The 15,506-nt window shown below is 56.9% G+C and overlaps 6 protein-coding genes and 3 non-coding genes across 9 annotated transcripts; 6 read left to right on the plus strand and 3 right to left on the minus strand.

Moving 5' to 3' along the window:
• Window positions 1–125: 125 nt before the first annotated feature.
• Window positions 126–2,572, plus strand: TRAVEDRAFT_133208 (MFS general substrate transporter; the record flags this gene model as incomplete). Its single annotated transcript, XM_008045419.1, has 15 exons — window positions 126–306; window positions 360–431; window positions 615–685; window positions 738–757; window positions 812–835; window positions 894–968; window positions 1,027–1,180; window positions 1,249–1,297; window positions 1,353–1,428; window positions 1,466–1,599; window positions 1,658–1,682; window positions 1,799–1,857; window positions 1,921–2,113; window positions 2,174–2,307; window positions 2,379–2,572. 15 exons carry the CDS (start codon window positions 126–128, stop codon window positions 2,570–2,572), a joined length of 1,461 nt encoding a protein of 486 aa, XP_008043610.1.
• A 1,723-nt stretch (window positions 2,573–4,295) lies between these two features.
• Window positions 4,296–5,799, minus strand: TRAVEDRAFT_74584 (uncharacterized protein; the record flags this gene model as incomplete). The annotated part of the gene is made up of 3 exons (XM_008045420.1): window positions 5,765–5,799; window positions 4,819–5,256; window positions 4,296–4,750 (listed from the first exon to the last, which is right to left on the minus strand). The coding sequence occupies exons 2-3, from the start codon at window positions 4,982–4,984 to the stop codon at window positions 4,296–4,298; spliced, it is 621 nt and encodes a 206-aa protein (XP_008043611.1). The 5' UTR covers window positions 4,985–5,256; window positions 5,765–5,799.
• Window positions 5,800–5,851: 52 nt separating this feature from the next.
• Window positions 5,852–6,517, minus strand: TRAVEDRAFT_173806 (mitochondrial 54S ribosomal protein YmL24/YmL14). The gene is made up of 3 exons (XM_008045421.1): window positions 6,278–6,517; window positions 6,070–6,219; window positions 5,852–6,001 (listed from the first exon to the last, which is right to left on the minus strand). Exons 1-2 carry the CDS (start codon window positions 6,506–6,508, stop codon window positions 6,091–6,093), a joined length of 360 nt encoding a protein of 119 aa, XP_008043612.1. The 5' UTR covers window positions 6,509–6,517; the 3' UTR covers window positions 5,852–6,001; window positions 6,070–6,090.
• A 166-nt stretch (window positions 6,518–6,683) lies between these two features.
• TRAVEDRAFT_31439 (isocitrate dehydrogenase) lies at window positions 6,684–8,842 on the plus strand. The gene is made up of 9 exons (XM_008045165.1): window positions 6,684–6,914; window positions 7,060–7,145; window positions 7,202–7,267; window positions 7,342–7,602; window positions 7,657–7,800; window positions 7,857–7,916; window positions 7,971–8,047; window positions 8,101–8,608; window positions 8,665–8,842. The coding sequence occupies exons 1-9, from the start codon at window positions 6,821–6,823 to the stop codon at window positions 8,704–8,706; spliced, it is 1,338 nt and encodes a 445-aa protein (XP_008043356.1). The 5' UTR covers window positions 6,684–6,820; the 3' UTR covers window positions 8,707–8,842.
• Window positions 8,843–8,916: 74 nt separating this feature from the next.
• Window positions 8,917–9,000, plus strand: TRAVEDRAFT_t194. The gene has a single exon. It is a non-coding gene; the product is annotated as a tRNA-Arg (tRNA).
• Window positions 9,001–9,006: 6 nt separating this feature from the next.
• On the plus strand, window positions 9,007–9,110 carry TRAVEDRAFT_t195. Its single transcript has one exon. It is a non-coding gene; the product is annotated as a tRNA-Thr (tRNA).
• A 3-nt stretch (window positions 9,111–9,113) lies between these two features.
• Window positions 9,114–9,191, plus strand: TRAVEDRAFT_t196. Its single transcript has one exon. It is a non-coding gene; the product is annotated as a tRNA-Gln (tRNA).
• A 390-nt stretch (window positions 9,192–9,581) lies between these two features.
• Window positions 9,582–13,504, plus strand: TRAVEDRAFT_39946 (uncharacterized protein; the record flags this gene model as incomplete). The annotated part of the gene is made up of 9 exons (XM_008045220.1): window positions 9,582–10,133; window positions 10,257–10,844; window positions 10,901–10,979; window positions 11,098–11,189; window positions 11,244–11,352; window positions 11,408–11,623; window positions 11,675–11,880; window positions 11,953–12,084; window positions 12,146–13,504. 9 exons carry the CDS (start codon window positions 9,582–9,584, stop codon window positions 13,502–13,504), a joined length of 3,333 nt encoding a protein of 1,110 aa, XP_008043411.1.
• A 531-nt stretch (window positions 13,505–14,035) lies between these two features.
• Window positions 14,036–14,408, minus strand: TRAVEDRAFT_52305 (uncharacterized protein; the record flags this gene model as incomplete). Its single annotated transcript, XM_008045251.1, has 3 exons — window positions 14,036–14,137; window positions 14,200–14,343; window positions 14,403–14,408. The coding sequence occupies 3 exons, from the start codon at window positions 14,406–14,408 to the stop codon at window positions 14,036–14,038; spliced, it is 252 nt and encodes an 83-aa protein (XP_008043442.1).
• Between the last annotated feature and the right edge of the window lie 1,098 nt (window positions 14,409–15,506).

The following is a 15,506-nucleotide window of genomic DNA, read 5'->3' on the forward strand; positions in this document are numbered from 1 at the left end:
CTCACCGTCCACCGATTTGCCCGCCGAAGCCGTAGCACGCTCGCCCAGACATTCGATCCTTTCTCATGTCTCAGACAGCTCACGCGTCTCGACCGGAGAGTATCTCCAAGGGTACCATCGAAGCCATGGAAGAGAAAGTCACAACCGAGGCAACGGACATTGCTTACCCCGTGGAACAGGAACTCTCCACACCGCCGACACTCACTGCGGAAGAGGAGAGACTGCTGTGGCGGAAGATAGACCTTCGTCTCCTGCCGATTTTGATCATCATGTATTTGGTGGCGTCCATCGACAGGAGCAATATAGGTGAGTACTCTTCAAACATCTCTTTGTCTATTCGCGCTGACTCAAGTTGTCAGGCAACGCTAAACTGCAAGGGCTACTAACCCAGCTCAACCTCACCGGTGACCAATACAATGTAGCCCTCGTGAGTATAGTCATCGGTTCCCGAGAAAATTTCAACCTAACCATCCTAGACCATGTACTTTGTAGTACGTCACCCTTCTGCCCCAGAGACGCTTTCCAACATGAGCATTGCTCCAGTCCTACACTTTGTGTACCGTGCCATCAAAGTATGTCATCCATCCCGCCTTTACCCGCTAGGTTCCTCCCAGTGACTCGGGTCTGGAATCGCAGCCTGCTACTTAAGAAGCTTCGGCCTTCGAGATGGTTACCAGGAATTACCGTCAGTCCTCCGAAACCTTGAAGTCCGAACTGGATGACCTACATTTTTGCAGCTCGCGTGGGGTATCATCGCGTACGTCGCACATAATCGCTGAGGGAACCTAAACTCAGGGTCGACCTGAAACAGGACGCTTATGGGCCTCGTAAAGACGTCAGTACAAGCAATTTTGGTACCGTAGTTCATTTCTCTAACACATACACCGCCATAGATACCCGCAGCTCGTCGGAGTGCGCGTCTGCTTGGGTATCGCAGAGGCGGGCCTGCCCCCCGGTGTCTTCTACTAGTCCGTTCAATCCTCTCAGGTATCCGACTCCAAAGTGCTTCTCTCACTCGCTTTGCAGCATCACGATGTGGTACCCGCGCCACATGGTGCAGTACCGCGTCGGCCTCTTCTGGGGTGGGGCGACTTTCGCGGGCGCATTCTCAGGTCTGCTCGCGTTCGCGATCTCGTTCATGTCCGGCACAGCAGGGCTGCTTGGGTGGTCGTGGATCTTTGTGAGTGTCGCCTGATATGTGTTCTCGCCCAACGTTGACGGTGGACCGTTGCGCGCTTTTGCGTGTAGATTATCGAAGGACTCATAACCATTGTCGTCGCGTTCGCTGCATTCTTCAGTGAGTCATGTTTTCTTACCGCTGGGGGCATTGCGTGAGTTAACCGCGTCGACAGTACTTGTAGACTTCCCAGACACTGCGATGTTCCTCACGCCGGAAGAGCGGGCGTACGTGGTGCACCGGAAGAGTATGTGCTTTGGCACAGTTCTACAATATTTTCACTAACAGCCTTGCGCTTGCAGAATACGACAACTCCTCCGTAGGTGAGGAGGAACACTTCGAGATGCGGCAGTTGTGGGAGACGCTCTTCAACTGGAAAGTCATTCTCTGCTGCCTGATCAACGCCTCTGTGATTACGCCTGGTATGTGCATCATTGCTACTTTCTCTCGAACTTCAGCAGTACTAAGTATAATTCACAGTATACGGCATCACCCTGTTCTTGCCGTGAGTGATCCTCCAGATACGACATTATAATACGTTAACTAAAATGCGCGCAGCTCAATCATTAACGGGTAAGTCACACCATATCGTGGGCTGCGCACCTACTGAACAATTCTTAGGTTTGGGTTCAACACCGTCATCTCTCAGCTTCTCTCTGTGCCGCCATACATCGTAGGAAGTGAGCCCATTTGCTGGCTGCCCTGCGTCCTCTTCCTAGGACACTCACCTCTTCTTCCTACAGCCGCAGCCGTGGTGGCATGGTCAAAGTGGTCGGACATCCATCAAAAACGCTCTCCCTCGATCCTCGCGGGGCTCCTGTTCTGCCTCGTCGGCTTCGCCATTAACGCGGCGGACACGCCTATCGGCGTGCGGTACTTCGGCACCTTTCTCGTCGTCACAGGGGGCTACGCGGGGTTCCCGGGGAACGTTTCCTGGTACGCACCCAACTACAATCCCGGATAATTGTCTGAGGAGATTATCTGTCAATCCACTAGGATGGGGAACAACACCGTGGGGCACTATAGACGTGCGATCGCCATCGGGATGCAGGTTATGTTCGCGAACGCCGGCGGCGCGATCGCGTCCAACATCTACCGCGTCCAGGATGCGCCGCACTACCTCCTCGGACGTGAGTGTCCGAACCATCCCTTGCTATGATGTAGCGCGAAAGATGTGATTCTCATGATGCGCCGCCTCTAGATGCCGTCGAGCTCGGGTTCGTCGGTATGGGCCTGACGCTCCTGCCCATCATGGTCTTCACGTACATGCGCGCAAACGCGCAGCGGGATGCGGCTCAGCGCGATATGGAAGCGCGTGGTGTGAAGATCGAGTACTCGACGGAGGAGCTGCGGAAGATGGGCAACCAGGCGCCAGACTTCCGGTTCACGCTGTGAACACACTGTGTGGCATAAGCGTAGGTGATGACATACAAGTAAGGAATGCGATGATGATGTATAGTACAGTGTGCAAGGAACCGTTTCTCGACGTGTTCAGTACCTATCGTACGGAGGAGGGAGTGTCACGATGCTAGCTGTGTCGTCATCATCGCTTCCGTCCAGCGGCCCCCCTGCGAGACGAACACCCCCGTCGCGGGCGTGCCTTGAGGCTCGCGTCCCAGCGTGCAAATTCTGGCTCTCCTGTAAGAGAGAAGAGGCGATTGGGTCGGCAACTGATAAGTCATCGCTTCGCGAAGCAGAGTCCGTGGTGGATGCGGTCTCTGGTGGATGTACGAAGGGCAGAGCTGAGAATTCCGGCTCTGGAACGCCAGCGTCGGTGCTAGATGCGTTTTCGCCAACTTGTGTTGTTGTGGACTCGCCTACAGCCCTCAGCTCCCTTGTGCCAACAGGAGACCCCTGCGCGCTCCCCAAAGACAGCTCGTATCGGCCCATCGACGCCCCGGTCGACAGTCGCAATTGCGAGGATGTGGGGGAAGATCTGCCGGAGTCAACTAGAGACCGTAGTATCAGGCCGACGTACTTCCGGGATCGCTGCATCACAGACTATTGAATGACTTACCGCTGTCTCGTTTGCCAGACCCGTTTTTGCAGCATCTTTTGTAACGAGTCCAACCGAGCAGAGCGAGCAAGGCAAAACAGAGAGCCGCTCCCGCAACAGCAATGCCGACTATAGCGCCTGCGTTCAACGCTGTCGTCTTGTTCCGATTCGACGTTGCACCTTGGACAAAGCTAGGGAGCGCGTCTTGCCTGACTAGAAAGCGACGTGATGTCGCATTCGTCCCATCGGCGTCCATGCCGAATACAGCCAACAGAATTTCCGCGCTCGCGTTTGCGATCCAGATGACAGAGGTGCCGGTAAGGGAAGGAAATTGGGCAAGGCTATGCTCTGTAGTGGTGCCCACGGTGATGTTATATGGGGGAGTTCCTCCTATCCAGCGAAGTCTGACTGGCATGGATTCGAGAGGTAAAATTGGGGTTTCGACACGGAAGGGGATTGCGGTAGTCATGAGTCGGTATCGGTGTCAGGGTGTCTGTACTTCGTACTCCTGGTGGATGTCGTATCGGAATGACGCTGAGCCGAGTGCGGGTGAAAGTGGAGTAGAGATGAGGGGTATGGACGAGCTATGGAAGCTTTCACAGCGGAAGCATATTAACACGAATAGCGGTGTAACAGCTTGGAGATGGACTCACCACACCGCGGGAAGGGCGCAAGCGCAGTAGCGGGGTATGTTCAGGCAGAAAAGTAGTTAGTGAGTCGTCCGGCTCCCTATAAGTCTGCTCTACAGTGGGCAGCCACAGCATCAAGCATCGATTTGCGGTTGCGGTTGCCACAGTCTACTGCATCCGCCCACCCTTCGCGGGACGCATGCGTAGCCTGTGCACTGCCTTGCTACGACTGGGGTCATACGAAGATCGTTGTTTGCGCGTTGTGAGACCAGAAGAGTATTGGGGCGGTTCCGTGCATCTTCTCTGAGCTGTCCACCAACGATGAGCGTACAACTTCGGTAAATTTCTCACGTACTGGAAGGCGGGGATTTCGGACAGAATATGAGTTCGCAAGACAGAGCTGATGAGCCGTCCCCAAGAACTTATCTGTTCAATTCGAGATGCGTGGAAAGATAACGGAATGGGAGGGTACATCGAATATCATCAAGTATCCTCAGTACCGCCTGTATGGAGGAGGAAGCGTGCCCGTCGCGTCGGCGTCGTCGAGCCCGTCAATGGGTCCGCCAGCGAGGCGAACACCTCCATCGAGCGCATGTGCCGGGACGCAATCCTCGTCTCGGCGATGTTGAGCGTCGCTGTGAGCGAGTGCAAAGCGCGAACTGTAGCTCTCCTGCGTAGTAGCTGCGGAATCCGAGTCATCTTGTTTGGACCTGATCGGCGGCGGGCGTGCGGAGGGAAAGGTTTGGCGGTTCACGATCGCCACGACGTCCGCGTCAGCACAAGGTGTGTAGTCTCCAACTTCCGCGAATATCGACCCTTCTGCGACGCTCGAGCCCGACGATTCGACAGCTGCTTCGGCGCCCTCGGCACGAAGCTCGCGCTCGCGCAACATCGCTTTACTGGAGAGCTGCAGATATGCGGGAGCGAGAGATGACCCATTGAGGTCCACTGGAGGCCGCAATATCAGATCGACGTGCGTCTATGAGCGCTGCAACGCGGGCTGCCGAGGGGCTTACCTCTATCTCGCCTGAGCCAGTCTCCACGGCGCTTCCTTCTCCGAGCCCAGACGAGGGCAAGCGCAACAACGCATACGACCGCACCCGCAACGACGATATCTGCGATGGCGCCTGAGCTCAGCGCTTTCTTGTGCTGCAGGCAACTGTCGCTCATTCCTTGACCCATGACGAACAGGCCCGAGTTCCCAAATGCTCCACCCGCATCCGTCCCGAACACAGCTACCGCGGCGCCAGCAGTGACGTTCGCGATCCCAGTGGTGGAGGTGTTGGTGGTGGAGTAGTTTGCAAGGATCTTTTCGAAGGTAGTGGCGACAGTGATGTTATATGGAGGTGTTCCGCCTGCCCAATGAAGCTCGACGGGCGAGCATTGGGTGGGTAATAGTGGAGTATCGATGGTGAAGGGTGTCGATGTCCAGAAGGAAGGTTGACGATCAAGGTCTACATCGCGCCCACAGTCAGTGTGTTTTCTAGGGGCAGAGCGACAAGCACAGAAGAGGTGATACGATACGGTATGAGGTATACCCAGCTTCTCACAGCAACGTAAACCATTGACACCCGCTGCAGTATGGTTTTAGGGAATAAACTCACTGGAACTGGCTAATAATACACCGCAGATAAGGCGGCGGCGCAACCTGGCCAAGAATGCTCAGCTTGGAGGGATAGATGATTGACGGTCGAGCTGTTGCAGGACGCCCTGTAAATCACTGTGAGGAGTCACGATTGTAATGACTTCCCGACGGCGGTTGCTATAGCTTATTGCATCCGTCTGCTCTTCGCCAGGCGTAGGCATGGGATATATACCGCATTTCCACGACTAGAATCAAACGTCGAGCGACGAAGATCATCGCTTGGATGCTGTGTGCCCATTTGATATATAGATGCGGCTCTTCATCTTCTCTGCGCAATCCCTTGAAAGTGAGTGTAGTCAAGAAGGAATCATACGCACTTGTAGTCAGAAGTTCAGAGATAACATCGTCCTCCCTTACGTCGACAATCAAATTGACCGTTCTCGAGCTGAAAGTCCCACATTCGTGGCCTGAGGACACCTTTACGGAGTGTGCTGGAGATTATGGGCTGCACCGGAGTGGTAACGGCCGGTGGGTGTAGCATACAGAAAGCTGAAGTCGCGGATCACAAATATAGGCGATGGTTGGTGCTATAGCACACTCGTGTGCGACGTAATCTAGGTCAGGCGCAGAAGGATTAGCTACAGCGACCGCACAATTCAGTCGCACGAGGAATAGAGCGCACCTGATGAGACGATGGGCCATATTATGGTGCAGCGCTGATCGGCTCAGCTGGGACCCCTTGCCTCTCCCTGATCAGCACTCGCAACCGCATGCCCTCCCACCCAAGCAGGTCCGGCTTCGTGGCCAGCAAGTACTTGTCGATGTTTCCATGCTGCATGCCCAAGTACGGTGTGAGGGTCCAGTCCTGCCCCACCCAAGTACCGACGCACCTTCTTGATCGTCTTCAAGGCCCGTGCAGCGACCTTGATCTTGATGAACCGCCCGAGGGTGTCGGAAAAGAGGCGTTGGTTGTGGACGTTCGGGAGCCATGACCGGCGCGTCTTGTGCTTCGAGTTCGGTACGCTGTTTCCGTACTGCTTCATCTTCCCCTGGAAGAGGCCCAGCTGGGACCGCTTGAACGGCGTGCTGACGGCCGCGAAGAGCGGTATTGAGGGGAACATGGCGGGCGGGGACAGGCGGCAGCCGGCGCGCGGTGGTGAGTTGTCCAAGCAATTTGGGCGCCAAGTCCCCTTACCGTCGGCGGGAAATTGGGTGGGGGCTTATCAGATAAGATAAGATGACTCATCCCACGGTGCACCCAGATGACTGCCCCCGCTTAGCCTTGAGCAGAGGTGATTCGGCCGAGGTTCTCGCAGGCATCTATTATCCCACTGCCAGGTTGCTGGTCACCATCCATTTTACCCCGACACGCGGTATATAAACTGCCAGCACTCGGCCAGCGAGCCCACCGACGCCCTTCTGCTCTGTCCACCATGTTGTCGCGCTACGTCTCGCGCTCGCTCTCCGGCCGGCAGTATGCCGCGGTCGCCTTCCAGCGCGGTTTTGCAAGCAGCTCTCTGAGGATGCGTGAGTCCACGCAGTGCCGTTTCCATGCGAGAACTGGCTGATGACTGTATTCGATGCTTGTTGGGTGGATGTCGCGCTGGACTGCATGGTATTGCGTATGCGGGGGATGTCAACGAATGTGCGGGGAAATGATGCACATGCGCAGAGAGCAAGATCACGGTCCAGAACCCCGTCGTCGAGCTTGATGGAGACGAGATGACGCGTATCATCTGGAAGAAGATTCGGGAGGAGGTGCGTCTCGTTCCTGATCACTCGACGTGCTGCAGCGCTAACACTACAGTTTGTAGTTGATTCTTCCTTACCTGAATCTTGATATCAAGTACTACGACCTTGGCCTCGAGCACCGCGATGCTGTACGTCATTTTTCTTGACTAAATATCCCACATTCCAGCACGCCTTAAGGAAACGAAACTCACCCCATGCGCAGACGGACGACAAGGTCACGGTTGATGCGGCAGAGGCCATCCTCAAGCACAAGGTCGGCATCAAGTGCGCGACGATCACCCCCGACGAGGCGCGCGTGAAGGAGTTCAAGCTTAAGCAGATGTGGAGGAGTCCGAATGGCACCATCCGTAACATCCTCGGCGGCACCGTCTTCCGTGAACCCATCATCCTTGACCGCATCCCCAAGCCCGTCCCCGGCTGGAAGAATCCCATTGTGATTGGCCGTCATGCGTTTGGTGACCAGGTGCGCGCCTTTGCTTGCGTGTGCTCCGACTATAACTGAATTTCTCGGGTATAGTATCGCGCTCAGGACTTCCTTGCGCCAGGACCTGGCAAGCTCCAGCTTGTCTACAGTCCCGCAGACGGCAGCAACCCCACAAAAATTGATGTGTACGACTTCAAGGGCGCGGGTGTCGCGCTTGCGATGTACAACACTGATGAAGTGAGTTATTCTTCGTATGGTCACAGCGAATATATAACTCAGCTCGCTCTCTCTAGTCCATCACTGGTTTCGCCCACTCCTCGTTCAAGATGGCGCTTGCGAAGAAGCTGCCCTTGGTGAGTCGCTACATAGCCAGGAAGGGCTCCGAATGCTCATGTCATCATGCGTAGTTCATGTCGACCAAGAACACGATCCTGAAGAAGTACGACGGTCGCTTCAAGGATATCTTCGAGGAGATCTACCAGAGGTTCGTTTACCAGTCCCACACCTGTTCACACCCTTGTCCTTACATTCTCCCAGCGACTACAAGTCTTCCTTCGAGGCTGCGGGCATCTACTACGAGCACCGGTTGATCGACGACATGGTTGCGCAGGCGATCAAGTCCTCGGGCGGCTTCGTCTGGGCGTGCAAGAACTACGACGGCGACGTGCAGTCGGACATCCTCGCGCAAGGCTTCGGCTCCCTGGGCATGATGACGAGCGAGCTGATCACACCCGACGGGGACGTGATCGAGAGCGAGGCTGCACACGGGACGGTGACGCGCCACTACCGTGAGTGGCAGAAGGGCAACGAGACGTCGACGAACCCGGTCGCGTCCATCTTCGCGTGGACGCGAGGATTGTTGCACCGTGCTAAGCTCGATGGCAACGACCAATTGCGCACGTTCTGCCAGGACCTTGAGGCGGCGTGCGTGGAGGTCATCGACAAGGACGGCGTCATGACCAAGGATCTCGCGCTTGCGATCCATGGGAAGGCCATGAAGCGCGAGCACTGGGTTGTGACCGACGTCTACATGGACAAGGTTCATGTGAGTACCGCTCGCTTTTGTCTAATGATATGTCGCTGAACACTTCTCGACCACAGGACAAGCTCAAGCAGAAGCTTGCTGCGAGCAAGACGCTCTGATTAGGGAGCTACGGTCTCGTAGTCAGGGATCTTGATTATCATCAGTTCACACTATGTGTAGTTGTATCATGTGTCAGAGTATACACGTTCTGTTGCTTCACTGCGCTGTCTTCATCTCGAGTCCATGCATCCTCGCTGTGTCCCTTTCACTTCCTGGCCTCTTCATCTCTGTTGACACGTCGTATTACACTCACTAAGACATCCCATATCGGCCGGCTGGCCTAATGGTTAAGGCGTCAGTTTCCGATTTATCGGGTCAGCTGGAGATTCCGGGTTCGACTCCCGGGTTGGTCGATAACAGCCCGCTTAGCTCAGTGGTAGAGCGCGCCACTTGTATGGTTCAGATTCGTAAGGACTTGGACTCAGCAATGGTGAGGTCAGTCGTTCAAACCGGCTAGTGGGCACACGGCGCTATAGTGTAGTGGTTATCACTTGGGATTCTGAAGAGTGTTCCCAAGACCCAGGTTCGATCCCTGGTAGCGCCTACTTTTGCCCCCTGGACGGAGGTTCTTTAGTGTCTGTGGTCTTATGTTTTTGTTTTTGACGATTTTGAATTGTTACTGCCGCCGAGGATCCGAGTACGGAGCGGCTTCGGGCGGGGTGGCTGTGACGTGAACGTCCAAAAAGAGGCAGGCGCCGTCCCAGAACGGCAATAGCGCGGCGGCGATTCGCCAATCGGGGTGTGCATTTGATGTGCGTTCAATGAGGAAGACCTCTTTCTTGCACAACGGCCATGCCCTGGCCCCCAGCCCCAGGCCGTCCTCACCGTTCCCCACGACGTCGAGCACCATAACACCCCCACCCGCGGTCCCCCAGACCCTCCCCTTCCTTGCCGTTATCGACGTTCGCAAGCCCCTGGACCCCTCACGACCACTATGCCGCTCTCCGGCCGCGCCCGTACGGACGGCGACAAGGAGCGGTCTTCGAAGAGCCAGGAGCAGGAACTCAAGCGCGCAAGGGGTGCGATATCTTGCGCAGAATGCCGCCGCCTCAAGCTCAAATGCGACAAGACGGTCCCGTGCTCGTCCTGCAAACGCAGGGGGTGCGCCTCCATCTGCCCGAACGGCAGCCTGACCACCGGCCAGGGAACGAGGTTCATCTTGGCGGACACGGACCGTCTGCATCGCAAGATAGCAGAGATGAGCGACCGGATCCGACAGCTCGAGGATGGGCTCGCAATACTTCAGTCAAGCGTCACTCGCGAGACACACCCCCTCCTCACGCAGGACCTGCTCGGGATCAAGTCCGGGCTCGAGCTACACTCCGCGACTCGGTTCGCGAGCGGGAGTGGAGGCGGCGGCATGGAGGCGCCCGGAGAGGGCGACGAAGAGGAGGAGGAAGAAGTCCAATACATCGACGCGTTCGGAACGCTTGCGGTGCGGGATGATGGCGCGGCGACCTTCTACGGACGCTCGGCGGGTTCGGAGGTGCGTCCTGTGATATTTCATCACTCGGAGATATGGCTGAGCGCCCCGTCGTTTTCAGAGTCTGTTACTGGTAAGTCATGCGCGTCTTGTAGCAAGTCAATTATTTACGGTGCGCCCATGCAGGACGAGAAACCTCAACTTACGCTGTCGACCGTCGCACACACATCCAATATGCATCCCGGTCTCTCACCAGAGCTCAACCGCCTAGCGGCGACATTCCCTTCTGGGCCTACCAACCTCCCCATCTACGACCTCCAAGACCTCATGCAAGGCTATCTCCCGCCCTGGCAGCGCGCCGTCGAACTACGGGACCTCTACTTAGAACAAGCCCCATGGTTCTTCGGTGCAGTGACGAAGCGTCAGCTCGACGACGAGGTCCTTCCGCTCTTCTACGAGGAGGCGGCGGAAGAGCTGCGCGCACGCGTGCAAATGGGCAGCAGTGCCGTGGGGAAGGGTGCGCTCGGGACCACCTCCGAGGCGTTCAACCTGCCTGGCGCGAGCACGCAGTCGTCATCGCATGACATGGCGCTCATGCTCGTTGTGTTCTGCTTCGGCGCACTGACCGACCCTTCTCTACCCCCCGCGCCGAACAACGAGGAGGCGGCGACATATTACCAGCTTACCCGCGCCGCGCTCAGTCTCGAGCCAGTGCTTGATCGGCCACCGAGTGTCACTACGGTACAAGCCCTGAGTCTTATGGGCATCTATCAGGTGCGTTCTAATGCGTGGTGCATCCGGTCGTCCTCTTAATCACGCTTCAACCACAGGGAATGGTCGCGGACGAGCACAGTATCGAGACGACGTGGGCACTTATGGGACTGAGTTCGAAGCTCGCTCAAAGTGTGAGTAACGTGAGCCTTCGCATCACAAGTGGACGATATGCTAACTCGATGCGCTTGCAGATTGGTCTCCGTACGTGCTTTCACTTCTCTCGCGGTAACGGCGTATCTCAGTGCGCCTCTAGATCGCGACAGCGCCCGGTGGAAGCTCTCTGCGTCGGAAGTGCAGAAGCGTCGCTCGCTCTTCTGGGAGCTGTTTATCACCGACTCCTGGCAGGTATGGAGCGCAGCACCTCCCCTCCGTACCTTCTTGTCTTATCCTATACGATAGGCACTGGCTACCGGAAGGCTCCCCACCTTCACACCTCCATTCGTCGACACAGAGCTCCCTGCCGACCCGGACCAGACACTCGCGGACGACGGCACGCCGCAATATAGCTGTAAGGAGCCCCCATATTACTCACTCGCCGCATATGCTGATAAGATAGCGTTCAGTCCCTGCATGGAAGGCTCGATGGGGGAAAGAGTGCGTCTCGAACGTGGTGACGGGTACGCTGACCGCACAGGCGCCCAAGTACTCGGTCATACTCGACCTCGATCGCCGAATTCGCGATATGTCTCTACCGAAGTATGCACTAGGCCCGCCGCCGCAGAACGCAGGGCTCGCGCAAACGATGTCTCATTACATGCCGACAAACTACCTCCACTTGAGTGAGTATCACGCTGCTCCCCTTTAGTCGATCGCTCATCACTTGTGTGCAGCTCTGCTCTACGTACACCGCTGCTTCTTCGCACAAGCCATTCTCGACAACCCCACTGACCCCATGCGCAGCCAGTACGCGCCGTCCTTCCTCGCGGGATATCGCAGCGCCTGCGCGCTGCTCGGCTCCATCCGCGACCAGTTCGCGCTTTTCCCCATACAGATCGCGCGCTTCTGGGTGTTGTGGACGCACGCGTTTTCCGCTTGTGTGAGTACTACGCGCCTCGCCCGTACCCCGACGATCCCTGTGCTGACGTGGGGCGCTGGATTGGATCTGCAGGTGATGCTCGGATCTGTCGTGACCCGCGGCGGGACTTCCAAGACTGCGCAGGCGGCGCTCAGCGAGCTTCGCATCGCGTGTGATTTGTTCGAGCACGCGGCTACGCATGGCGGCCGGGCGCGCAAGTTCTTGGTACGCCGCGCCTACTTTGCCATGCACTCGAATAAATCACTGAACGTACTTTCACGTACAGCCCGTGATACGCAAGCTGCACGAGAAGGCGCAGGCGGCGTACTTCAAGGGCTTCCAGCCACTGCGGCGCGATATCTTCACGCCGCGCACGGACGAGAACGACCATCTCGACGAGCTCTCAATCTTCAGCGGGCGCACGGCGCGCACGGTCGCCACGAAGTCAAATCGGCCGCAGCGCATATCACCTAGCGTGTCGTCTACATCCGCAGGGACACCAACGGAGGTGTCGGCGCAGGGCTCGCAGGCAGGTTCGGACGCGCGGAATTCGCAGTCGCCCCCCGCGGACGTCTTCCCCGCGCTCGAGTCATCGTACCGCGCGGTTATACACCCGGGCCTCGTCGACGAGCTCAGGACGTTCGAGGGGCAGCTCGACGCGCAGATCAACCAAGGCAATGTGTACTACGCGCACGCCCAGGGTGCGCAGGAGATGCATCAGCCTGTGCATCCCATACAGCCGACGCAGGAGTATGTGGGGCACAGTCAGCACGTCCAACAGCCCCCGCCACAGATGCAACAGCAATACGCCGAACATTATCAGGCTCCCCACCAGCACGACAGCGTCTCGCCCTCGGTTGCGCACGTGCAACACGAGTACCCTGTCCAGTACACCCAGGCGCAGACACAGCAGTACCCTCTCCATCACGCTGAGCCACTATCCCGACGCTCGTCATACCATTCGCTGGCAACCCCCATCGAGCCCGCACCGCTGTCTCGCGCTCAGCAACAAATCGCACCTCACACAAGCGATCCGCACGACATCCCCATGTACGGAGGCTTCTCAAGGGCGCCCTCGCAGCAGCATTACGATGCCTACGGCCGGCCGGTGCCGTCCTCATCACACCCAGCTGAGCCCTCGGCGTACTCCGTTCCTGTACAACGCTCCGAACTCTGGAGCGTCACGGCCCCGCCGCCGAACGAGCCCTCTCCCGAGCCCCACCCGCACCAGCAACAACACCAATACGCTCAGCCGCACATGTATCAGCAAATGGAGGAGCACGTCTCCCCGCACGCGCCATACTCCCAACACGTCCCTCCGCCACACCAACAACATTCGCATCCACACCCGCACGCGCACCAACAACACCAACACCCCGCCGCGCACCCTCAGTCGCACCCGCACCCGCACGCACAGGAACACGTACAGGCGCACGTCCACCCGTCGCAGACGCGGGACCAGTACGCGCAGGGCCAGCAGTATGCGTATACGCAGGTGCAGCAGATGGTGCCGCCGCCCCCGCCGCCGCTCATCAACGTGCACACGGGCGGGTACAGCCTGCAGGAGACGTGGACGTCGTTCATCCAGCAGGAGCTGCCCGCGCCCCCGCACGGCGTTCCACCACAGAGCATGCCCGCGAAGTGAGCGTGTGTGTGTAATTGTTTCGTGTTAGTACTCTGGCGTCAGGGCCGGATGAGTGCCCTCGCGGAGTGTGCGTGTGTTGTACTTGTATGTCCTGCTTCTGAGACCCGCTGTTGCTCTAGTTGTCTGCTCCATATGCCTTGCTTTCGCTCTTGTCGTCCTCTCTATGCGTCCTAGACCTGTGACTCGCCGTTTCTGTATCGTCGCCTCCCCGGATGTCGTAATGTATGCCTGCCTGTGATGTAAACCCCGTACATACCCAGGATTGTTGGAATGCTAGATTGTTTATCTCAGGCATAAGGTGCGAGCGTGTTAGCATACCCAACGACGCGCGCGAGGGGAAGAGGTACGAGACGGGAGCGTCGCAGCGATAGGTATGCTTGTGCATGGGAAGCTTGTTCACATCCAATACAAAAGCAATACATAGATGAATCAGTCCTAGTCCTGTCCCAGGGCGAAAGTGAAACACGGGATGTCCGACACAACGGTACATGCAAACGGGGATGGCGAGGAGAGAAACGGCCACCGACACCCTCAGCGGCGCCCGCAGCGGAACCAGAGGAACGCGAAGCTGGCTGCTGCGAAAAGAAGTACAGCGACGAGCTGGACGTTGACGACCGAGGTCTCGTGCTCGATCTGCGCGCGTCGATGTGAGTTCTCGGGCTCTAGAATACCGGGGAGAAGACAGTCGCACTTACCACGGAGGCGAACGGTGAGAGTATCGGGATAGTAAAATGGAGCGGTCCGAGCCAGCGCGAAGCAGCACCCGCTGGTACAGTGTGCCGGTATAAGAAGTAGAGCAGAGCAGAGCTCGCGGCAAGGACGGTTCCAAGCAGCGACCACTGTAAAGAGATGCATTAAGGTTCGAGTAACGATCAGATGCATCTGCAAGACAACTTACCACCATCGTTTGCTGCCTCGCATACGCTTGCGAGTGTCTTGTGTTCAATTCAGCTAGTTCTCGCTGTACATGTCTGGTTAACACTTGCGCCAAAACTCGTTTACGAAGACAAGCTTACAGATCGTCTTTCCTCGAGCGACAAAATCTCTCGTCGGTGCACCGCGTGGGCATCGAGCAAAGCCTCTGCACGCGTAGCGCGCATCGCCCAGTGGTGCTCTACCGCGGAGACTGGATGTGTAACCGCCCAAGCTGAGTAGGCAATCGATTGTTGGAAAAATGACAAGGAATATTCGGGGAGAGACCCGGAGTGTGGTCGTGCGACCGCGTGTTCTTCGCTCCGGTATGCCACAACACTTCTGGAAGTGGATTCGGCTTCGGATATAGAATCGTCTTCGACATGTATGGCTCCCCAATTTGTGATACGTGCAGAAGTGGAGGAACTCGACGGCGTCCACGCAGTAGTGCTGTTAGTGCGGCTGGAACGTCCTGTCTCGGTACTGTGATCAGTAGACGCTCCCATACTTCGAGCTAAAGACATTGTTCTGCTTTCTGCCCCACGCTGACGGTGATAGCTGGAGGCCTCTGACGAGGCCCATCCAGGTGGGCTCTTTCTTAGTTTGTTAGTTTGCATGCGGGCACGCTGCGGCTCAAACTGCCGGAACAATCGTTATTGGTCAATGTTCGACTTTAGATCGGAATAAATGACATCACCTCCAGTCGAGCGTGATAGTACCCCAGAAGGACTGTTCTCTGTAGGTACACACATAATCAGTCATCATATCCTCATATCTTGCGGACATATACGTACTGCACGCTTGACCGGAGAGTGAGGGTAAGGAAGAAAGGGATATAGACGCCCGACGGAGGCTGAGTGCGTCAGTGAAGGCACAGGCACACAGAAGCGCCATCTCTCTTTCCTTTGACCCGCGACGACTCAGGCTCAGATCTAACGCCCTCCTTCAGGTAAACCTCTCCTGAGGCAGGCATCTCCTCAACATCCCCGACTACTCAAGAAGCTAACATGACTACACAAATAGTGAGCGTTGATCGTAACCAGTCTTAGGCACAGTAGGACTATTCTTCAACCACTTTTACAGATTCAGA

This window comes from Trametes versicolor, assembly GCF_000271585.1.
Source record: "Trametes versicolor FP-101664 SS1 unplaced genomic scaffold TRAVEscaffold_12, whole genome shotgun sequence".
Classification (NCBI taxonomy): Eukaryota; Fungi; Basidiomycota; class Agaricomycetes; order Polyporales; family Polyporaceae; genus Trametes; species Trametes versicolor.

What these genes read in the sequence shown, in the direction of transcription:
- TRAVEDRAFT_173806 (XM_008045421.1), bottom strand. Translation starts at nt 6,508, where the DNA reads ATGTTCCCCTCAATACCGCTCTTCGCGGCCGTCAGCACGCCGTTCAAG. An exon ending in CCTTGAAGACGATCAAGAAG is followed by an intron (nt 6,220 to 6,277) that starts GTGCGTCGGTAC and finishes TTGGGCATGCAG; the next exon opens with CATGGAAACATCGACAAGTA.
- TRAVEDRAFT_31439 (XM_008045165.1), top strand. Translation starts at nt 6,821, where the DNA reads ATGTTGTCGCGCTACGTCTCGCGCTCGCTCTCCGGCCGGCAGTATGCC. An exon ending in GTCATGCGTTTGGTGACCAG is followed by an intron (nt 7,603 to 7,656) that starts GTGCGCGCCTTT and finishes TCTCGGGTATAG; the next exon opens with TATCGCGCTCAGGACTTCCT. An exon ending in TTCGAGGAGATCTACCAGAG is followed by an intron (nt 8,048 to 8,100) that starts GTTCGTTTACCA and finishes ACATTCTCCCAG; the next exon opens with CGACTACAAGTCTTCCTTCG.